The sequence below is a fragment of the Chiloscyllium punctatum genome, chromosome 1, assembly GCF_047496795.1.
Source record: "Chiloscyllium punctatum isolate Juve2018m chromosome 1, sChiPun1.3, whole genome shotgun sequence".
Taxonomy (NCBI): Eukaryota; Metazoa; Chordata; class Chondrichthyes; order Orectolobiformes; family Hemiscylliidae; genus Chiloscyllium; species Chiloscyllium punctatum.
This window is the reverse complement of record NC_092739.1, coordinates 40,078,463-40,101,411: the sequence shown is the minus strand read 5'-3', so window position 1 is coordinate 40,101,411 and position 22,949 is coordinate 40,078,463. Positions and strand designations below refer to the sequence as shown.

Sequence of the window (22,949 nt, the reverse complement as noted above, 5' to 3'; positions counted from 1 at the left end):
GACCAACAAAGGAAAGCATACTGCTGCCTTCACTGTCCTATGTACTTGTGACTCTACTTTCAAGGAACTATGAACTTGCACTCCAAAGTCTCTTTGTTCAGTAACACTCCCTAGGGCCTTACCGTTAAGTGTATAAGTCAGAGTTTATTGGAAGTGGGGCCAAGCTGAGAAGGTGGGAAATGACACCTTGGGAGTAATTCAAGAGGGATAACAGAAATTCATTTCAATGAAGAAGAAGTCTACTAAGGGGAAAATGAGGCCAGGCAGCATCCGAGGAGCAGGAGAATCGACGTTTCGGGCATAAGCCCTTCTTCAGGAATGAAGCTGGTGTGGTTGGTGCGGGTGTCCCAGAAACGTTCTGCAAGTACGAAATGACACCTTGGGAGTAATTCAAGAGGGATAACAGAAATTCATTTCAATGAAGAAGAAGTCTACTAAGGGGAAAATGAGACCAGGCAGCATCCGAGGAGCAGGAGAATCGACGTTTCGGGCATAAGCCCTTCTTCAGGAATGAAGCTGGTGTGGTTGGTGCGGGTGTCCCAGAAACGTTCTGCAAGTAGGTGGCCTGTCTCCCCGATGTAGAAGAGACCACATCGGGTGCAGCGGATACAGTAAATGATGTGTGTGGAGGTGCAGGTGAATTTGCGACAGATATGGAAGGATCCATTGAGGCCTTGGAGGGAGACGTGGGTGCAAGTTTAGCACTTCTTGCGGTTGCAGGGGAAGGTGCCGGGAGTGGAGGTTGGGTTGGTGGGGTATGTGGACCTGACGAGGGAGTCGCCACCCTCTAATCGCCCCCAGGACAGAACCCCACTGGTCCTCACCTTCCATCCCACTAACCTCCGGATACATCGTATCATCCTCCATCATTTCCGCCACCTCCAAACCGACCCCACCACCCCTCCCAACCCCTATCAGTGTTCCGGAGCGACCACTCCCTCTGTGACTGCCTCGTCAGGTCCACAACCTCCACTCCCAGCACCTTCCCCTGCAACCGCAAGAAATGCAAAACTTGCGCCCACGCCTCCCCCTTCACCTCCCTCCAATGCCCCAATGGATCCTTTCATATCCATCGCAAATTCACCTGCACCTCCACACACGTCATTTACTGTATCCGCTGCACTCGATGTGGTCTCCTCTACATTGGGGAGATAGGCCGCCTACTTGCGGAACGTTTCAGGGAACACCTCTGGGACACCTGCACCAACCAACCCAACCGTCCCATAAACACTTTAACTCCCCCTCCCACTCTGCCAAGGACATGTAGGTCCTTGGCCGCCTCCATCGCCAGACCCTGATCACATGACGCCTGGAGGAAGAGCGCCTCATCTTCCGCCTAGGAACCCTCCAACCACATGGGATGAATGTAGATTTCTCCAGCTTCCTCATTTCCCCTCCCCCCACCTTATCTCAGTCCCAACCCCCAGACTCAGCACCACCCTCTTGACCTGCAATCTTCTTCCTGACCTCTCCGCCCCCACTCCCTCTCCAGCCTATCACCCTCACCTTCCACCTATCGTATTCCCAGCGCCCCTCCCCCAAATTCCCTACCTCCTACCTTTTTATCTCAGCCCGCCTGGCACACCAGCCTCATTCCTGAAGTAGGGCTTATACCCGAAATGTTGATTCTCCTGCTCGTCGGATGCTGCCTGACCTGCTGTGTTTTTCCAGCATCGCATTTTTCAACTCTGGTCTCCAGCATCTGCAGTCCTCAATTTCTCCTAAGAGGAAAATGAGGCAACCATGCCAGACAAAAGAATTCAGATGTATTATAGTAGCAAAAGAAAAAGCATTCATTGTAGTGAAGATTTTTGGGGAGCCTTTTAAAAACCAGTAGATGGCCAATAAAAGAGCAATAAGTAATGAAATGAGGGTAAACTAGCTAGTAATATCAAAGAAGATTGCAAGAGTTTTTTTAAGGTAGTAAGGTAAGAGAGAGGCAAAATAATAGATGTTGGACTACTGAAAAATGAGGCTGGAGAAGTACCAATAGGGAGCAAAGAAACAATGAAGGAACTGAGTAGGTACATTGCATCAGTTTTCACAGCTAGCAGCATACCAGAACTTCGAGCGAGTCAGGGTAGGGGACAGAGGTAAGTGTAGTGGACGTCATTAAGAAGGTGCTGGGGAAGCTGAAAGAACTGAAGGTGATTAAATCACCAGAACTGGATGGTCTGCATGCAAGGAAGAAATTGTGAAAGCATTGGTGATCTTTCAGGAATCAGTGGAGTCAGCGAGAGCCCTAGAGTGTTGGAAAATGGCTAATGTAACACTTTTTAAAGAAGGGAGGGTGACAGATTAAAGGCCAGTTTGCCTGCCCTCAGTTGTTGGTAAGATTTTAGATTCCATTATTAAGGATGATTAGATTAGATTAGATTAGATTACTTACAGTGTGGAAACAGGCCCTTCGGCCCAACAAGTCCACACCGCCCCGCCGAAGCGCAACCCACCCATACCCCTACATCTACCCCTAACCTAACACTACGGGCAATTTAGTATGGCCAATTCACCTGACCTGCACATCTTTGGAGTGTGGGAGGAAACCGGAGCGCCCGGAGGAAACCCACGCAGACACGGGGAGAATGTGCAAACTCCACACAGAGAGTCGCCTGAGGCGGGAATTGAACCCGGATCTCTGGCGCTGTGAGGTAGCAGTGCTAACCACTGTGCCACCGTGCCGCCCACAGTGATATTGCGGAGTACTTGGAGGTGCATGGAAAAATAGGGCTGAGTCACCATGGTTTCATGAAGGCGGTGGGAGGGGGGACATGTCTGACAAATCTATTAGAATTATTTGAAGAGGTATTGAATGAATCAGCAAAGGAGAGCTAGTGGACATGATCTGTTTGGATTTCCAAAATGCTTTGACAAGATGTTGTACGGAGGCTGCTAAATAATTGAGCCCACGGTGTTAGGAGCAAGCTACTGGCATGAATAGAGGATTGGCTGATTGGCAGAAGGTGGAGAGTGGAGATAAAGGAGCTGTCTTCAGGATGGCAGCCAGTGACTAGTGGTGTTCTGCAGGGGACAGTGTTGGGACAACAGCTATTCACATTATACATTAATGATTTTGGCGAAGGAATTCTGAGCATTGTTGTGAAGTTTGCAGATGACACAAAGATAGGTGAAGGAACAGGTAGTGGTGATGAAGTGAGACTGCAGAAGGATTTATACAGGCTCGGACAGTGGGCACATGGAGCACAATGTGGGAAAGTGAGAGGTAAAGTGCTTTGGTTGGAAGGAAAGAGACTATTTTCTAAATGTGGAAAGGCTTCATAAATCTTAAGCACAAAGCGACTTGGAGTCCTTGTTCAGGATTCTCTTGATGGTAACATACAGGCACAGTTGTTAGTTAGGAAGTCAAATACAACATTAGCATTGCTTTCAAGAGGGCTAGAATACAAGAGATGAGATGTACTGCTGAGTCTGTAAAAGGCTCTGGTCAAACTACATGTGAAATATTGTGTAGTTTTTATAGAATTGTAGTATCCCTACACTGTGGAATGAGGCCATTCTACCCATTGAGTTTGCACTGACTCTGCGAAGAGCATCTCACTCAGACGTAGACCCCCACCCTATCCCTGTAACCTGACATTTACCTTGGCTAATCTCCCAACTTGCACATCCTTGCTCCACATGTCTCCATACCTCAATGTAACTTGGTCCAGGATCAATGCCTGCCAGCACCACCCACTACTAAGCCAATCAAGTTGGATGGCAGCTTCCCAGGGTGGAACTTCTTCCCTCTTGAGGAGTCAAAGTCCTCTTCTGTCCTTGTTAATGGCATGGATAGCAGATCATTGCTGAGGAGTCTACCTCTGTTATTGAGTGACTTTTTAATCCTGAGTGGTGTGGTGGAGGTGAACAATCTGCTTGCACATTGAATTCAGGCCTCAGTCTCAGGATAATGGAATCACTTAAAACTGAGAGAACTTTTCTCATTCAAAAGATTGAGTGTCTTTGGAATTATCTATCTGTGTGAGCCCTCCATTGTTGAATATATTTATGCCTATCATAAAATTTTGGTCTCTGAGAATTGAATGATAATGAGGCATGAACAAGAATGTGAAATAAAGGTCACTATTCTAAAGGTCAATATTCTAAGGGGCAAAAGGAGGTGAGGAAATAAGTATAACAGCTATCAATAGAAAGCAAGTATAAGGGGCAGTAATGGGGCTAAAGGCTGGTAAGTTCTGTCGACCTATGTGGATACATCCTAGATATTAAAGAAAGGTCGTCGCGAAGATCATGAATTATAATAATTTTCCAGGAATCCTTTGATTCTGAAAAAGCCCTAGGTATTAGCAATGTGCCTGTCTAGCACCTTTATTTGAAAAGGAAAGGAGATAAAAGACAGTTAACTATAGGTCAGTTAGCTTAACATCTGTTATTAGGAACTGTTAGTAACCATTAGAAACCAAATTGAGAGCCTTTGGAAATACATATTGTTGGAAATACATACATAAGCCCTCCTGATGAAGACCTTATGCTTGAAATGTCAATTTCCCCTGCTCCTTAGGTGCTGTCTAACCTGCTGTGGTTTTCCAGCACCACACTCGACTCTTAGAGATGTACAGCATGGAAACAGACCTTTGGTCCAACTCATCCATACTGACCAGATATCCTAAAATAATCTAGTTCAATTTTCCAGCATTTTTCCCCATATGCCTCTAAATGCTTCCTACTCCTATACCCATCCAGATGCCTTCTAAATGTTGTAATTATACCAGCCTCCATCACCTTTTCTGGTAGCTCATTGCATACAGGCACCATCCTTTACGTGAGAAAGTTCCTTTTAAATTTTTCCCCCCTCATCCTAAGCCTATGCCTGCCACTTCTGGACTTCCCAGCCCAGCGAAAAGACCTTGACTCTTTACTCTATCCATGCCCCTCATGATTTTATAAACCTCTATCAGGTCACCCCTCAGCCTCTGATGCTCCAGGGAAAACAGCTCCAGGGCAGCATGGTAGCTCAGTGGTCAGCACTGTTGCCTCAGCGTCAGGGACTTGGGTTCAATTCCAGCCTCTGGCGACTGTCTGTGTGGAGTTTGCACATTCTCCCTGTGTCTCTGTGGGTTTCCTCCAGGTGCTCGAGTTTCCTCCCACAATCCAAAGATGTGCAGGTTAGGGGAATTGGCCATGCTAAAATGCCCATCGTTTAGGGATGTGTAGGCTAGGTGTATTAGTCTGGGGTAAATGTAGAGCCGTAAGGAATGGATCTGGGTGGGTTACTCTTCGGAGGGTTGGTGTGTACTTGTTGGGCCAAAGGACCTGTTTCTACACTGTCAGGATTCTATATCTTCTATATCTATTCAGCCTCTTCCTATAGCTCAAACCATCAAACATTTTTGTGAATCTTTTCTGAACCCTTTCAAGTTTCACAACATCCTTCTGATTAGATTGAGACCAGAATTGCATACAGTATTCTAAGAGTGACCCAATGAAAGTCCTGTAGAGCTGCAACATGACCTCCCAATTCTTATACTTGCTGCACTGACCACTAATGGAAAGCATACCAAATACCACCTTCACTCTCTTATCTACCTGCGACTCCACTTTCAAGCAACTATGAACCTTCGCTCTAAGGTCTCGTTCAGCAACAGTTCCAAGGACCTTACCCTGAAGTGTATAAGTTCTGCTCTGATTTGCCTTTGCAAAATGCAGCACTTCACGTTTATCCTAATTAAACGCCATCAGCTCCTCCTCGGCCCATCTGATCAAGATCCTGTTATACTCTGGTGTTATGTACAAACTTACTACCTATGCCTCCTATGCTCACATCGAAATCATTTATATAAATGACAAAAATCAGTGGACCCAGCATTGATTCTTGTGGCACACCACTGGTCACAGGCCTCCCGTCTGAAAGTTAATCCCACCACCACCACCACCACCCTCTGTCTTCTACCTTTGAGCCAGTTCTGTATCCAAATGGCTAGTTCCCCCTGTATTCCATGTGATCCAACCTTGCTAACCAGTCTACCGTGAGGAACTTTGTTAAATGGCTTACTGAAGTCCATGTAGATCATGTTCACCAGTCTACCCTCATCAATCCTCTTTGTTACTACTTCGAAAAACTCAATCAAGTTTGTGAGACATGATTTCCCAAGCTCAAAGCCATGTTGACTATCCCTAATCAATCCTAGCCTTTCCAAATACATGTACATCCTGTCCCTTCAGATTCCCTCCAACAATTTGTCCACCACCGATGTTAGGCTCATTGGTCTATAGTTCCCTGACTTTTCCATACCACCTTTCTTAAATAGTGCCACCACCTTCGCAATCCTCCAGTCTTCCAGCACCTCACCTGTGACTAATGATGCAAATATCTTAGCAAGGGACACAGCAATCACTTCCTGAGCTTCCCACAGTGTTCTAGGGTACACCTGATTAGGTCTTGGGGATTTATCTCACTTTGTGTTTTAAGACATCCAGCACCACCATCTCTGTAATATGGACATTTTTCAAGATGTTACCATCTATTTCCCCACATTCTATATCTTCCATGTCCTTCTCCACAGTAAACACTGATGCAAAATACGTGTTAATATCTCCTCCATCTCCTGTGGTTCCACATATAGGCTGTCTTGTTGATCTTTGGGGGCCCTATTCTCTCCCTGGTTATCCTTTTGACCTTAATGTATTTATAAAATTCATTTGGATTCTCCTTCACCCTATTTGTCAAAGCTATCTCATGTCCCCTTTTTGCCTTTCTGATTTATCTCTTGAGTATACTCCTACTGCCTTTTATACTCTTTTTTTTTTAAGGATTCACTCAATCTCTGCTGTCTATACCTGACATATGCTTCCTTCTTTTTCTTAACCAAAACCTCAATTTCTCTCGTCATCTCACATTCCCTACACCTACCAGCCTTGCCTTTCACCCTAACAGAAATATACTGTCTCTGGACTCTTATTATCTCAGTTTTGAAAGCTTCCCATTTTCCAGCTGTCCCTTTACCTGTGAACAACTGCCCCCAATCAACTTTTAAAAGTTCTTCCCTCGTACCGTCCAAATTGGCCTTCCTTTAGTTTAGAACTTCAACTTTTCGATCCAGCCTATTCTTTGTCATGACTATTTTAAACTAATTATAGTCACTGGCCCCAAAGTGCTCCACCACTGGCACTTATTCAGTCACTTCCCCTGCCTTATTTCCCAAGAGTAGGTCAAGTTTTGCACCTTCTCTAGTAGGTACATCTGCAAACTGAATCAGAGAATTTTCTATTACACCTGACAAATTGCTGTCCATCTAAATCCTTAACACTATGGTAGTCCCAGTCTATGTTTGGTAAGTTCAAATCCCCTGCCATAACCACCCTATTATTCTTACAGATAACTCCGATCTCCTCACAAATGTGTTTCTCAATTTTCCACTGACTTCTGGAGGGGTCTATAATACAATCCCAATGAGGTGGTCATCCCATTTTTATTTCTCAGTTCCACCCAAATAACTTCCCTGGATGTATTCTCAGGAATATCTTCCCTAAATACAGCCGTAATGCTATCCCTTCTCAAAAAACGCCACTCCCCCTCCCCTCTCGCGCCACCTTCTTGTCCAGGTCACTTCTACCCCAGAAGAGATTCCAATGATCCAAAAATGTGAACCCTTCTCCCCGCCCCAGCTCCTCAGCCACACATTAATCTGCTCTATCCTCCTATTCCTACCCTTACTAGCTTGTAGCACCAAGCAATCCAGATATTACTACCTCGAAGATATCCTTTTTAAATTCCTGCTTAACGTTCTATATTCACCCTTCAGAATCTTGTCCTTTTCCTTTCTTGCATCATTAGTTCAATGTGCACAATAATCTCCTGCTGGTCCCTCTCTCCTTTGAGAACATTTCTCCAAGATATTCTTGATCCTGGCACCTGGGAGGCTACACACCATTCTGATTTCTCACTGCCAATCGCAGAAGCGTCTGTCTGTGCCTCTGACTAGAGAGTCCCCTATCAAAATCGATTGCTTGAAGCCTGATGTCCCCCTTGTTACATTTGAGCCAGTCTCGGTATCTGACTGTTCTGCTACATTGCCCTGAGAGTCCATCACGTACGTTTTCCAAAACAGCATATTTGTTTGAGATGCTGAATGCTGATATCCCCATGAAATTCCTGTAGTACCTGCCTCCCCCTCCTACCTTTCCTGAAGGTAACCTATCTGCTTGATAATCTGTAATTTTTCTTCCTTCCTATAACTGCCGTCCATCACCTCCCCCCCCCCCCCCCCCCCCCACTTCAGCTCCTTTAAATTCCTCGTTGCCTGTAACTGCTGCTTCAACCAATCCATGCAATCTGATAGGATTTGCAACAAAATACTTCCTGCAGACATAATCCTCAGGAACATTGACCCTCTCTCTAATCTCCCACATCGGCCGGCAGAGCACATCACTCTACTAAAGGCCGTCTTTGCTTTTTTTACAATCTACAGACCCAGAAAATAGCACCGTCTTACTGCTCTAAAAACACTGCTCCAGGCTAACTTAATACTTATGTTTTATATTTTTTTAATTTATTCGAAACAGATCTCAAAAAAACATTATCAAAAACGAAGTCACTCCACTCACTATTGGAGATTTTCAGCAACGTTACACTTAAAAACTATGTAGTTAGCTTCTCCTGTACTGTCAGCTCTCCCACACAGATTCTTCCAAGATCAGTTGTGAATTTCACTGTTTGTTAATTTTTCCTATATGCACTCCGATGTTCAAAGATACTTGAACTCAAACAGCAAAGGCTGTAACTGTGTAGATTCACTCTTGTGTCTAACAGCAGTGAGAGTTTCTTTCTCTGACCACATGGCCTGTACCTTTGTCTGTTGTCCTCCTTTTTAAAGTGCTGTTGTTTTGATCTTTTTTCCCCCTGTTCCAAACCAATGCAACAGCTTATAGGACAGTAATTACTGCTCCTGGAATTCAAATAAATTACCTCCAACACGCAAAATACTTCAAGAAAGGAGCAGCTCTTACAGCCATCATTTTTTCCCATCCTAAATCTTGGGTTACTAAATTAGCATGGATAGAGAATTGGCTGACTAGTAGACAGTTGAGGTAAGGGTGGTATTTTTAGGACAGCAGTCTGCACATCAAGTGCTGTGTCACAGGGATCAGTGCTAAGGTCACAATTATTTAGAATATATATTAATGAATGTACTTTCACTAAGTCTGTACATAACACAAAAATAAGTGAGAGCATGACTGTTGAGGTTGACACAATCTGCAGAGGAATATAAGGAAACAGTCTTGGCAGATGGAATATAATGGAGGGAATTGTGAAATTATGAATTTTGGAAGAAGTAGAGGAGCTGAATTTTTTTTTAAACAAAACTGCAGGAAGCTAAGTGTAGAGGATTTGAGAGTCCTTGTCCATGAATCATAAAAAGCTAGCGTCTAAGTCCAGTGGGTAATAGGAATGGCAAATGAAACATAAGCCTTTATTTCAGAGGGAATGGTGTACAAAAATAAGAAGGTTTTGCTCAAAGTATACAAGGAAAGCAGACCATATCCGGAATACAGTGAACAGTTTTGGACCCCTTATCCAAGGAAAGAGTGCTGGCATTGGAGGCAATCCAGACAAGGTTCACTAGGCTGATATCAGGCATGGAGGAGCTGTCTTATGAGGAAAGGGTGAGTAGATTGGGCATGTACTCATTGGAATATAGAAGAGTGAGAGGTAACCTTATTAAAACAAACAAGTTTCTTAGAGGAATGCACAGTTTAGTGAGGAAAGACTGTTTCCCTTTGTAGGAGAATCTAAGATCAGAGAGCTTAATTTCAGAATAAGGGGTTTCACATTTAAGACCGATGAGAGCAAATTTCTTCTCTAAGGGTACTGAATCTGTGGAATCCTTCACCACAAAGGACATTTGAGCCTGGGTCATTCAATATGTTCAAGGCTGAGCTAGCCCTTGCTAATCAAAACTTTGCCTCTGGGGAAAAGGCAGGAAAGTGGAATTGAGGATTATTAGATCAACCATGATCTCCTCAAGGCAGAGCATTTTGGATAGGTTGGTCTTCTATTGCTCCTACATCTTTTGGTCTTGAGTCATAACTCATTTGAGTAGCAGAGCGGGCTCAATGGACTGCAGGTTCTGCTCCTGCTATTTCTTCTGTTGTTATATTCTTTCTTTTTTTGCAAAGTGTATATAGATTCGCTAGATTATAGCTTGACGATAAAAAAAGTATTATCTAAACTTGCTGATTAAAGAATTTGTGAACAAAGTTTTTTTTTCCTTTTTATGGGAACAGTTGTGTTAAATGGTATGGCATAGATACAGGCTATTTGGCCCAATCATCCGTTCTGAGTTTTCAACTTCCCTCAAGCATCCTCTCTCTTTTGCTCATTTAAATGTATCATCATAGCTCTGTATTCCCTTCTCCCTTACACGATTTACTTCAACTACTACCTGTAATAAAGGCTTTCGCCTTCTCACCACTCTGGACAAAGAGGTTCATGCTGAATTGTCTATTGGAATGGACTTTCTTATATTGTCAACATCTGTTTTCTCTTGTGGGGAAAGTATATCTAATCTCTTTGTATCTGTTTTGTCAAAACCTTGCATCATTTTGAGATCTTTCCTGTTTCCACACTGTAGGGAATCTAATCTAATCATCCCTTAACTGTTTATCAGCAGAAAGGAAACCAAGCCTGTTCAGCATATTCTGATAAATATACTGATGAACTTCTAGTATAATCCTTGCAAAATACAGTACCTGTGATATCCTTTTTATGATATGACGGCCAGAACTGCATGCAATACTCCTAAGTGTGGTCTAACCAAGTTGCATTGCAGGTTTAGCATAGCTTCCCCATCCTGACAGTGTATAAGAAAGTTGCAGCAACAACTTCATTTTAAATATTGTATAGCAACTAATTAACTTTAAATTATTTTAACTATTAAATTTCTTCTTTTCTGCTGAGTAGAATACAAAACAAATTGTTCATTTGAAGACCGAAAACAGCTTGCCTTATTAGTGATGGAGACGCTGACGATACTGCTGCAAGGATCAAACACAAATGCAGGTAATTAAGAGATCTTTACTAAGTTCACCTAGTAAGCATTAGCAATAGTGCACAGGTTCTATTTTTGAAGGACCTATTTAATTCTGTGCTAGTGCATAGATGTTTGCATATTATGTAGTATAGGCATTCAGGCTTATTCTGCCAAGCTATTCCAGCTATTTTTCTGCTGAACAGTACATGGTTTTAGTCTACATACAACAGAGTTTAATTCACAAGAAGGCTTTTCATTTTTTTAAAAAAAAAATTCCTTTAATAATAGAGGGCTGCGCTGTTAAGATTGCATTCAAACTTGTCATTATAGCTTTTTCTTAATCATCCTGTCTGTTGGCTACTGTCAAGGGGAAAGATGTTTTATTTACTCATTCACAATGTTGGGATTGCTGGTAAAGGTTGAATGTCTAATTGCTGTATAAGGATCTCTCTTTTTGAGCCACATTAGTCCAGGTGCTCAAAATACAACCACAGTGATGTGAGGAAAGGTGTTTAGAAAATTTGATTTGCATTAAAGAGAAAGCAATATATTAAGTCAGGGTGCTGTGTAGCTTGGAGGTGAACCTGCAGGTGCTCTGTTCCCATGTGTCTGTTCTCCTTTTCCTCCTATAGATGGGAGAGATTGCAGGTTTGGAAACTAAAGTTGGTGAGAGATTCAGCAAAAACACATTCCATGATTGTCAAAGGCTGATGTTTGAATTTTTCTGGTTGGATTGGTCATTGCTGGAGCTTTGTTGTGAATGTTACTTGCTGCTTAATCGGCCTCCGTGTCAGGTCTTGTTGAATGCAGAAATGGACTGCTTTGGTATCTGAGGAATTTCAAATGGTGCTGAACATTGTGCACTCGACAGTGAACATCCTCATTCCTGATATTAGGATGAAGGGAAGGTCATTGCAGAAGCTGAAGATGGTTGAGCCTCGTACGCATTTATCTGAGGTTCTCCTGCAGAGAGAGCCTGACGTAGCGATGATTGTTCTGCAGCAACCACAACTGTTTTCCTTTGTGCAAGTTATGACTCAAACCAGTGAAAGATTTTTCCATTGAATTCAATTTTGTTAGGTCTTGATGTCAAGCTCAGTCAAATGCTGCCTTAATGTTAAGTGCAGTTACTCATCACAACTCAGTTTTTCAAACATTTATAGAAAGGCTGAACAAGTATAAACAGGTATACTAGAATAACAACCTGGTATCAACCAAGCCGCCAGATATGAGAGGCAGATCCTGCCGATTCAGTCCTACAAAGCCCTTTTTGCTAATCTGAGGAATTGTGCCAAAATTGGGAGAGCTGTCTTACAACAACATTCTGATGTCATTTTAACTGTAAGATATGATTTGGTCAGTAAATGTTCCAGACTCTTGGGTGACTTGTGTCCTGTGAATGATTCATGTTGGTCCTCACCTGAGTTTCCCCCCATATTACAGTGCTAATCTTTAGTAAATTTGATTAATGCCATATGATGTCAAAAAATGGCTCAAGACGTTTGCCAAAGATAAGACTATTGGCACTGGCTATATCCCAACTGTGGTACTGAAGATCTGAAACCCCGAACTGGCTGTGCACCTAGCCAAGGTTTACAGTCCAACTACAACATTGGCATCTAACCAATGGCATGAAAAATTGCCCAGCTATTTCCTGTACTCAAAATCTGTCCTTACCAAGGTAAAAACAATGACTGCAGATGCTGAAAACCAAATACTGGATTAGTGGTGCTGGAAGAGCACAGCAGTTCAGGCAGCATCCAACGAGCCGCAAAATCGACGTTTCGGGCAAAAGCCCTTCATCTGTCCTTACCAAGTCTAGCCATATATTACTTTAAACACAGCATAGTGATTGTTATTGTGGAAAGCTGGTGACTGAAAGCTCTGTGTTTAGAATGCTCTGGGTGTAGCTATTTGTATTTAAATGGGAGGTTGAACCTTGTTATGAAATAATCTAAATTACTCAGTTTTGAGTTTTTGATGTTTTTGCATAACTGAAATGGCTAATTTGTGCAGTGTTACCTTTTGAGCTTGACTTTCTCCATGGTTTGTGTAATTGATTATGGGACGAATTTGACGAATAGTAAAACTATAATTGTAATTTATGACCTGTTTTCAGCAGATTCTATGTTCTTTCATTTCATTGGAAATTTGTTTTAAGTTTGAATCTCAAAACTTGTTGTCAAACATTTTGGAAATAGTCATTCATCTCTTTCAGAAACACTTGGTGATTTTTGAATCAACTCACATCTATAAATTAAATTCATATTTCAATCCAAACTGTTATGTACCATTCAGGGTTGTCTTTTAAAACCTGAGAAAAATACAGTGAGCAGTCCCAAATGTACTAGAGTAATTTTTTAAGGATTTGAATAATGCTCTGCAGGAGACTAGTATGTAATAATTTGTCTTCAAAAAAAATTGGCATTTTAATATAAGAAAGCAGAGCAAAATAATGCAAAGTTCAATCTGCATATTATTAACGATTCATGGTGAACTACATAGCAGGAAACCTAATTTGTCAGGAAGTTCTGGAGAAACTCAGCAGATCTGGCAGCATCCGTTGAGACAAACACTATTATTCCTACTTTCTAAATGTAATAGACTTGAATTCTACAAATGAATTTATCTGAGTTCCTACTGTAAAACTTCAGTTCATAAAACTTTTTCTGCCTACAGATCTGACGAATTTCTCCAATACTTTATTTTTATTTCACATTTCCAGCATTCGCTGTCCTTTGTTTTTATTTAGCATTTTTTATCAGGGCAGATTTCATGTTGATCAACAATTAGTGATAGGTCTTGTGAATTTTGTATATTATATCTGTATTCATTCTTTTTTTTTACACCGTTTAGTTCTTCAGTTGATATGAACAAAGTCATAGATTTTCGTTAAATGTCGACTTTTGGAAAGAGCATTTCCTTTTCAGCTGTTGTTAACCAAGTCAACAAAAGGAGCAAAAGCATTTAGTGTTTAAATTATTGCAGAATCACCAAGCAAGATACATTGCAAGCCAAGTTTTAAACAAAAGGACATGCATGTTGATTTTCAAAGTAATTTGATTTTAAAAATATCTAATTTACTATTCAGGTTGATGTATGTGAATCTTAACATAATTTTTAAAGCTTAAGTATTTTCATGAAAGTATTTGATATGCTTTAATTGTATGTCAGTGCATTATGTAATTTCAGAAGTATTTCATTATGTCATGCAGTACACAGCTTCTGGCTCATTTCCCTTCCAAACAGGTTGCCAAATATTTTAAATGAAAAGAGCACTGCGAATATCTAATTCGTGTTTCATTGCTATTTTTGGTATGTTGTTTAGTTTTGCAGATTAAATTTAACAGTGCAAAATCAGATAAATCCAATTGAGTATTTTGAAGTCCATGACACTTAGAGATCAAACTAATTTAAAAAGGTTGCCCATGTTTGATTAATAGCATCAGAATAAAAGATGCTTTGTTTGGTTTAGTTTAACAACATTCAGGTCCAATACAAAATTGTAACTGAGGTATACTTAATTGTCAGCATCAGATTAAGGAACATAAAGTAGGCTATGTCGTCATGGACATGCATGGATCTTAAGCAGGTTTTCTGGTTTCAATTGTTCTGTTTTCTTGAAGGTTAGTTACACCTTGAAGCTGGGAAGAGTGTTGAAGCAACAAAGTGGCTTCAGACAGCACAAGTGTTGCTGTTAGCAGGTACCAGCCACTTGGGAAACAAGAATTCCCTAGGGGCTGTTGGACATTTTGTGCAGCTGAGAATAGCGGTAAAGGAAATTCACATACAGTACTTTGTTCGGGGCAGCTGAGAAATAATAGAGCTCAAGGAAACTCCACGGTAGAGTCAACTCAGTGAAGTTGACCATTCTCTGTATAGCTGGAATTGTGTCCATGGATAGGTGCTGGAATGTAGCATCAGAAGTCCACTGAAAAGCAGTCTTATTTAGTTTGAACCAGCAAGATATGAGTAGTCATTTAACCATGCATGACGGAGCAGCTGATGAGAGGGTTTCACAGATATGTCTTCAAAATCGAAGAAATGGCATCTGTTAGAAAGGAGTCAAGATTTGAATTAGTTCTGTTAATCTACAGTGACACTAATGTTTGGGGAGTGCTGCTGAGAAATTTGTAGGATCTGTCTTGACTGCATTTGGTATTTGATGTACTCTTGAGTGTTAATCAACTACTGTCTAACTTTACACATGTTTACTTCGCATTAATTCTGGTTTTGAAGTATAATGTGTGTGTAATAGTTACTGGTCCTTTGTTTTTCAAATCTGTAGAATCTTGTCATGTTAGTTCAGCAAGTACGTGGGATCCTAAACTTTATCTACTGTAAACAAAAGTACTAGTCCTTAGCTAGATGATAACATTAATGTGGCAGTCTTTTTACAAACCAGACCAATAGTTTGTACCACGGAATAGACTTAACCTTCCGTATTATGCATGATTGTTGTTTCTTTGTTCTTTTTCCTGAGAACTCCAATTCCCTATGTCAAACCTATGCCTAAAGGACAGGCATGACCTAGTTCATGACCAGCTATCCCACTTTATTTTATCAGTCAGTTGGACTGATGAATAATTTTCAGAGTTTTTAAACAGAAGTAAAAGTTTTTGAGGAAAAATAACAATGCATGTTTCAGTCAAAGGTGATAAAATAATTCAAAACCAGTTGTTGTTTCACGTTTTTTAGGTGTTTTCCGGGAGTTTGGCGGAGCACGATGTGTGCACAACATAGTGAAGTATCCACAATGTCGGGAACCTGCACTGATGATTATACAACAGTTAATTTTGTCCCCTAGTGGAGAAGATGATATGGGTACATTGTTAGGACTAATGCACACTGCTTCATCTGCAGAACTGCAACTCAAAACTGATATTCTGACAGTGAGTACATGATAGTCAAGTTTTAAATTCTGTTTTCCATTATAGTTCCTTTATTGATACGTGCTTCTACCTGAAGCATTCAGACTTGAGACTACCTCAGGTGATTATCTACTGCTGCATGATTCTTACTAGTTGGCTGCCTGTTCTTATATTTTTGGAAGAAAAATAAGGTCAAACTAAATCTGTTTTATCAATCATTAAATAATATGTCTAGGTTGACTACAATGAATGTGTTTATGAACTACATTTTTATTTTGTTGAAATGCATGTCTCCACAGGCTCTTCTCACTGTGCTGAGAGAAAGTCACCGCACACGAACAGTGTTCCGAAAAGTTGGGGGTTTTGTTTATGTCACATCGTTGTTGGTTGCCTTGGAGCGATCCTTGAGTTATGAACCCAAGGGAGTGTGGGAAAATGTGAACTCAGACCAAGCCTTTGAACTAGTGCATACAGTTATTTGTACATTAACAGCAGCAATGCGTTATGAACCTGCTAATTCTCATTTTTTCAAAACTGAAATTCAATATGAGAAACTTGCAGATGCTTTGCGTTTGCTTGGCTGTTTCTCAAATGCACGACAATTAGATTCGGTTACTTGCTGTCCTTCAAATATCCAACCGTTTCAAAGAATGCTTGAAGATGATGCACCATTGGAATCTGTTTGCCCAACACTGAAATATTGTAGTAAAGTTTTCTCTTGTCTCTACAAAATGGCCACAGACTCTTTTGATAGGTAGGAATATCATCATTTTGATCTTTCCTAATTTTGTTTACAATGTAAAATTTTATTTTAAAAAAGCAATGTTTAATAGACATTGCACATGTATTAGTGTAGCTAGTTCAATTATATTTCAGATTTAATAATGGATTACTTTGTAGTATTTTGATAGTTTCTATGTTTTGTATCAATTTGTGATATATATGCTGAGTAGGTTAAATGTTATTGATTGGTATATTGATATTTTTCTGTCATTAAAACCTAATACTAGAAGTTCTAGGAGTGAGTAACTATTTAAAAGCAGCTTGAATTCTACAATAATTCTTAGGATTGCATGGTATATATGCTATAGGGGCTAGATTTTAACACCATTTGCCTTTGTTTAGACAACCCAGAACTGATCTGTTCATTTCTGACAGTTTTATCTTCCACCTTATGGTTTTCACCTGCCCTTTGCTAAAGGCATTTTAATAAAACTGCTCATTTTATTTCTAAATATATTTACTCATGTATATGACTTCATCCTCTTGACAATAACAATGAAAGCTTGTTTGATTTTCATTAGCATTAGAATATTTAATGGGAATCTGATGCTTTGGCCACATCTTGAAATCAAAATTTTGGAGATAAGTTGCTGCCTTCTTTATAATGTCTTGTTTTGCATAGTTAAGTTACATAATTCTTTTGTGTAAAGTTTCTGCAAAGTAATATTGAGTTGAATTTGTTTTAGGAGAGTTTGCAAGGTTTTCTGTCGATTGCAGATGTTGATTGCTAAACACGTGTAAAAATTCCAATATATTTACTGGCAGTTCTTCTGTAACACAATGGTTGCGTTCTTATGCGATCCATGCTATATAAAAATCATGCAAGAAAAATGGTACTTAGTGTTGGTGGTACAATTGTGTTATAGCTAACACATGTTTTAAAAGTTTGCACTTTAGAAACAGCATCCCCTATTTGTCAATTGCATTACAGCCAATTTGTTGATATGCGCGTGATAGCAGAGCAACTTGTACATGTCATGTTTATCATCACAGTTGATCTAATGTTTTGCATCACAATTCTTCAAATACACAGTGCAGAGGCTTAGTGATTCCTAGTTTTTAATTGTTCTTCATTCTTCGAAAAGTGACCTGAAAGTAGTTAACTTCCCTCAAACTAGTCTTTTTTTAAAATCTGAGTTTTGTTCTTTACATCCCTTGATTGTTCAGGACATTTTTTAAGTTTAGAATTCAACAATGTCTAGACATTTGCATCCATTGCTATGCCCACACTTACACTAATTTAGTTTGTGGAACAACAACTGCTTTTGGAGTCTACCAGACTATTTCTATATGAAAAATGCAATTTGAAGGGAGGGGCATGTATTAAGAGTAGATTTGCTTTAGAAATTTTGTGCACTGAATTCAGAATAGATATACACCACTAAGGAACTTGAGTTACAAGAAGAAACTGACTTGGGAATGAAAGTAGTCCGAGGAATGAGGGTGAAAGTTGCAGGAATGGATTGGACTAAACATTTTAAAAAACAAAGAAAGAAGCAGATATGGTCAACTAAATTAGGAAATGGATAACCAATAACAGGAAATGTGAAATGTTTACATGTTTGCTGTAAATGATTAATAATTGCAAAACAAAAATAATAATTGGGCTATTCTACCATCTCAAAGATGACATCATATCAGGTGATTGTAGACAGTGGATATCTTTCTTCAAAAGAGAACATAGGCAGACTTTCCAACATAGAAGTTGATTTTCTGTTGGTAGAGGTAGGCTGATGACCAGAAGAAGTAAAATAGAATTTTCAGATTAGACAGCTCTGCGAGAATGATGCAGTTAAAGGAAGACTTGCATCTGGGCTGGATTTATTCTGTACATGCATATCAAAGAAGTGGCCAGTGAAATTGGTCACATTCTTTCTGTTATATTTAATGATTCATTAGAAATGGAAGAATACCTCAAACAATGTTAATTGTTTAAAAGGGAACATGGCAGAAATGCAAGGTTTACAGGTCAGTGTACCTTGCATTCATTGTGACTAAAATGTTAGGGATAATTAATTGCCCGGAGCTCGCGGACACCACCTCCTACTGCCCCATTGACCATGACCACACCTCCCACCACCAAACCATCATCTCCCAGATCATCCATAACCTCATCGCCTCAGGGGATCTCTCCACTGCCTCCAACCTCCTATTCCCACAGCCCCGCACTGCCCGTTTCTACCTCCTGCCCAAAATCCACAAACCTGACCGCCCCGGCCGACTCATTGTCTCAGCCTGCTCCTGCCCCACTGAACTCATCTCTGCATACCTCAACATGGTCCTGTCCCCCTTAGTCCAAGAACTCCCCACCTACGTTCGGGACACCACCCACAACCTCCGCCGCCTCCATGATTTTCGCTTCCCGATCCCCAACTCCTTATCTTCACCATGGACATCCAGTCCCTGTACACTTCCATCCCCCATCACGAAGGACTCAAATCCCTCCGCTTCTTCCTTTCCCACCGTACCAACCAGTACCCTTCCACTGACACCCTCCTTTGACTGACTGAACTGGTCCTTACTCTGAACAACTTCTCTTTCCAATCCTCCCACTTCCTCCAAACCAAAGGAGTAGCCATGGGCACCCGCATGGGCCCCAGCTATGCCTGCCTCTTCGTAGGATGTGTGGAACAGTCCATCTTCCACAACTACACTGGCACCACCCCCCACCTTTTCCTCCGCTACATCGATACTGTATCGGCACTGTCTCATGCTCCCATGAGGAGGTTGAACAGTTCATCCACTTTACCAACACCTTACACCCCGACCTCAAATTTACCTGGACCATCTCAGACTCCTCCCTCCCCTTCCTAGACCTCTCCATTTCTATCTCGGGCGACTGAATCAACACGGACATTTACTATAAACCGACTGACTCCCACAGCTACCTAGACTACACCACCTCCCACCCTGCCCCCTGTAAAAACGCCATCCCATATTCCCAATTCCTCCGTCTCCGCTGCACCTGCTCCCAGGAGGACCAGTTCCAATACCGAACAACCCAGATGGCCTCCTCCTTCAAAGACCGAAATTTCCCCCCAGACGTGATCGACAATGCTCTCCACCATATCTCCTCCACTTCCCGCTCCTCCTTCCTTGAGCCCAGCCCCTCCAATCGCCACCAGGACAGAACCCCACTGGTCCTCACCTACCACCCCACCAACCTCCATGTACAGCATATCATCCGTCGTCATTTCCGCCACCTCCAAACGGACCCCACCACCAGGGATATATTTCCCTCCCCTCCCCTATCAGCGTTCCGAAAAGACCACTCCCTCCATGACTCCCTCGTCAGGTCCACATCTCCCACCAACTCAACCTCTACTCCCGGCACCTTCCCCTGCAACCGCAAGAAATGCAAAACTTGCGCCCATGCCTCCCCCCTTACTTCCCGGCAAGGCCCCAAGGGATCCTTCCATATCTGCCACAAATTCACCTGCACCTCCACACACATCATTTACTGCATCCACTGCACCCGATGTGGCCTCCTCTATATTGGGGAGACAGGCCGCCTACTTGCAGAACATTTCAGAGAACACCTCTGGGACACCCAGACCAACCAACCCAACCACTCCGTGGCTCAACACTTCAACTCCCCCTCCCACTCCGCCAAGGACATGCAGGTCCTTGAACTCCTCCATCGCCAGACCATAGCAACATGACGGCTGGAGGAAGAGCACCTCATCTTCCGCCTAGGAACCCTCCAACCACAAGGAATGAACTCAGATTTCTCCAGATTCCTCATTTCCCCTCTTCTCTTCCCCCCCCCCTACCTTGTCTCAGTCCCTACCCTCAAACTCAGCACCACCTTCCGAACCTGCAATCTTCCTGACCTCTCTGCCCCCACCCCCACTCCGGCCTATCACCCTCACCTTAACCTCCTTCCACCTATCGCATATCCAGCGCCCCTCCCCCAAGTCCCTCCTCCCTACCTTTTATCTTGGCCTGCTTGGCACATTTTCCTCATTCCTGAAGAAGGGCTTATGCCCGAAACGTCGATTCTCCTGCTCCTTGGATGCTGCCTGACCTGCTACACTTTTCCAGCACCACATTTTCAGCTCTGATATCCAGCATCTGCAGTACTCACTTTCTACTATAATTGCCCAGCCAAGATGATAAAAAGAATCATGAAAGAGATCTTTCCTGAAAGATGCTCTTGAGGAAATGGTACACCAGATTGACCATGTAAATTTTGTGGATGTGATATACTTAGCTTTTAGCAGATCAGTAGTGCTAACGTTAGGAATTCCTGGATTAGGACTAGTACTTCTGCAGTGAAAACAGGAATTTTTGTGAATAGACCTGCATTGATGGTGAAGAGTCAATAAGGAGTTGATGGTGTATGGGATGTTTTGTTTACAAATTATTGTAAACTGGGGAAAGATAATTGTGTTCACAGGTATGTGTATGATTTAATTGGTGGACACAATTATTAGAGAAAAAGAATATTCATGATTTACTCATTAATGAGAATTGTTTGCTATTGACTTAGCCAGCTTATTTGATTGTCCATTTCAGTTGCCCTTGAGAAGGATGGTGCCTTTTAACTGTTGCAGTTAATATGGCGAGGACAACACCAGTGATGATTATGATTGGTATTATTGGTTCATAGCACCTCAAATAGTTTTGAGCTGTACCTTTGTTCTGAATCTATTTAATTTGGCATGGTTGATGGCATCTTCAGTGTGAAGACAGGACTGTATATGCACTGATACTGTGTTGGAGTCACCGTTACCAACCTTGCCATGGAAAGAAGAATCTGGAGTAGGTAGGTTGATAGGTTTTTCTCTCACGTTGGCTATTTCACACTAGCCACCAGCCCTGCCTGGCAGCTGTCCTTCAGGACTTGTTCAACTCAGTCTGAGGTGGTGCTACTGAAATGCTGTTGGTATCAGTGACTTCAATGTATTTCCCATTCTGTATCCTCACCATTCTTCGTGCTTCTTCAAAGCGGTGTTCAACTTGGAGGATTACTCATTTATCAGATTGCAGTGACATGGTAGGATGGTAATTAGGAGGAGGTTACCTTATTCATGTTTGACCTGATCCTATGAAACCTCGTGGGTTTACAATTGATGTTAAGGATTCCCAGGACCCTCCCTTTTGTCTGTGTAATAGTATGTTATCACTTCAGTTGAGTCCGTACTGCCCATGGAGCTGGGCATATCCAGCGATAAGGATTGAGTAATCTGACACTGAAATATATAGTTAGAACATAATAATGTAGGTCTTACAGCTGTTGAAAAGAATTGCATGAATTCCTCAGTGAAGTGGCAGAGACTACCTGCATAATCGTACTATCCCATATCATTGACACTGGAGTGATTATTGCCATTTGGAATTGGTTGTTGTGCTTATTAAGATTCTGCACCATGGCTCAGTAATTAGCACTGCTCCCCCTCAGTGCCAGGGACCTGGGTTCGATTTCAACCTCTGGTGACTGTCGGGTGGAGTTTGCACATTCTCCCAGTGTCTCTGGGTTTCCTCCAGGTGCTGTAGTTTCCTTCCACAGTCCAAAGATGTGCAGGTTAGATGGATCGGCCATGCTAAATTGCCCATAGTGTCCAGGGATGTGTCGGTTAGTTGGATTAGCCATGGGAAATGCGAGGTTACAAGGATAGGGCAGTGGGGGTTGGGTCTGGGTGATATGCTGTTTGGAGAGTCATTGTGGATTCGATGGGCTGAATAGCCTGCTTCTACACTAGGGATTCTATGAAAAAAGAATAATTGTTATCCTAGTTTTCCCAGTTTCCTGAAAAACAATGCCACAAACACTTAAGTCCAATATTGTATATGCATTTTGTTAAATCTTGACTGAGTGTCAAGTGAAAGTGGTATGTTAGTTTAAGAGTTAACTCGAGTACAAATTTTAAAGAATGCATTCAATGGTTTCAGCTGAATCTTGACATTTGTGTATGAGCCCGACTGGTAACTATTTTCAGTTAATATTTTCCAGCCTATGTGCAAGTTTTTTTTGTGTGAATTTGTGTTTTGATTCAAGATTATTCTTGTAATCCACTGCTATTTCAAAAGCTGGCAAAGCATTTTTTGGGTTGCATGGTTTAAAAAATGCAAAACTTAACTTCCTTGCACTTGAAACGGGTTCCAACTTTTGAAGTATATTTAGTAATGTATATTTTATATGTACGCACATATTTCTTACTCACTTTTTGCAATGTTTATAATCATATCTACTCAAACTTGATTTGTTTTTAATGTCTGTACCCCTTTTTTCTGTTTACATTTTTTCATCCATTTTAAACTGCTTTTTGTCCTGCTTTTCAAATTGTTTCCTCAACCAATTTGC

General features: G+C 41.6%; 1 protein-coding gene across 9 annotated transcripts in view; it reads left to right on the top strand.

Annotated features, from left to right (window-relative positions):
• Positions 1-22,949, top strand: part of wdfy3 (WD repeat and FYVE domain containing 3) — a 406,146-nt gene that overhangs the window by 143,892 nt on the left and 239,305 nt on the right. For all 9 annotated transcript variants that reach the window (XM_072594588.1, XM_072594809.1, XM_072594597.1 and 6 more), the window contains exons 10-12: positions 10,919-11,017; positions 15,687-15,880; positions 16,159-16,613. In XM_072594588.1, the coding sequence (XP_072450689.1) occupies positions 10,919-11,017; positions 15,687-15,880; positions 16,159-16,613 (748 nt within the window). The remainder of the gene's footprint in view (positions 1-10,918; positions 11,018-15,686; positions 15,881-16,158; positions 16,614-22,949) is intronic.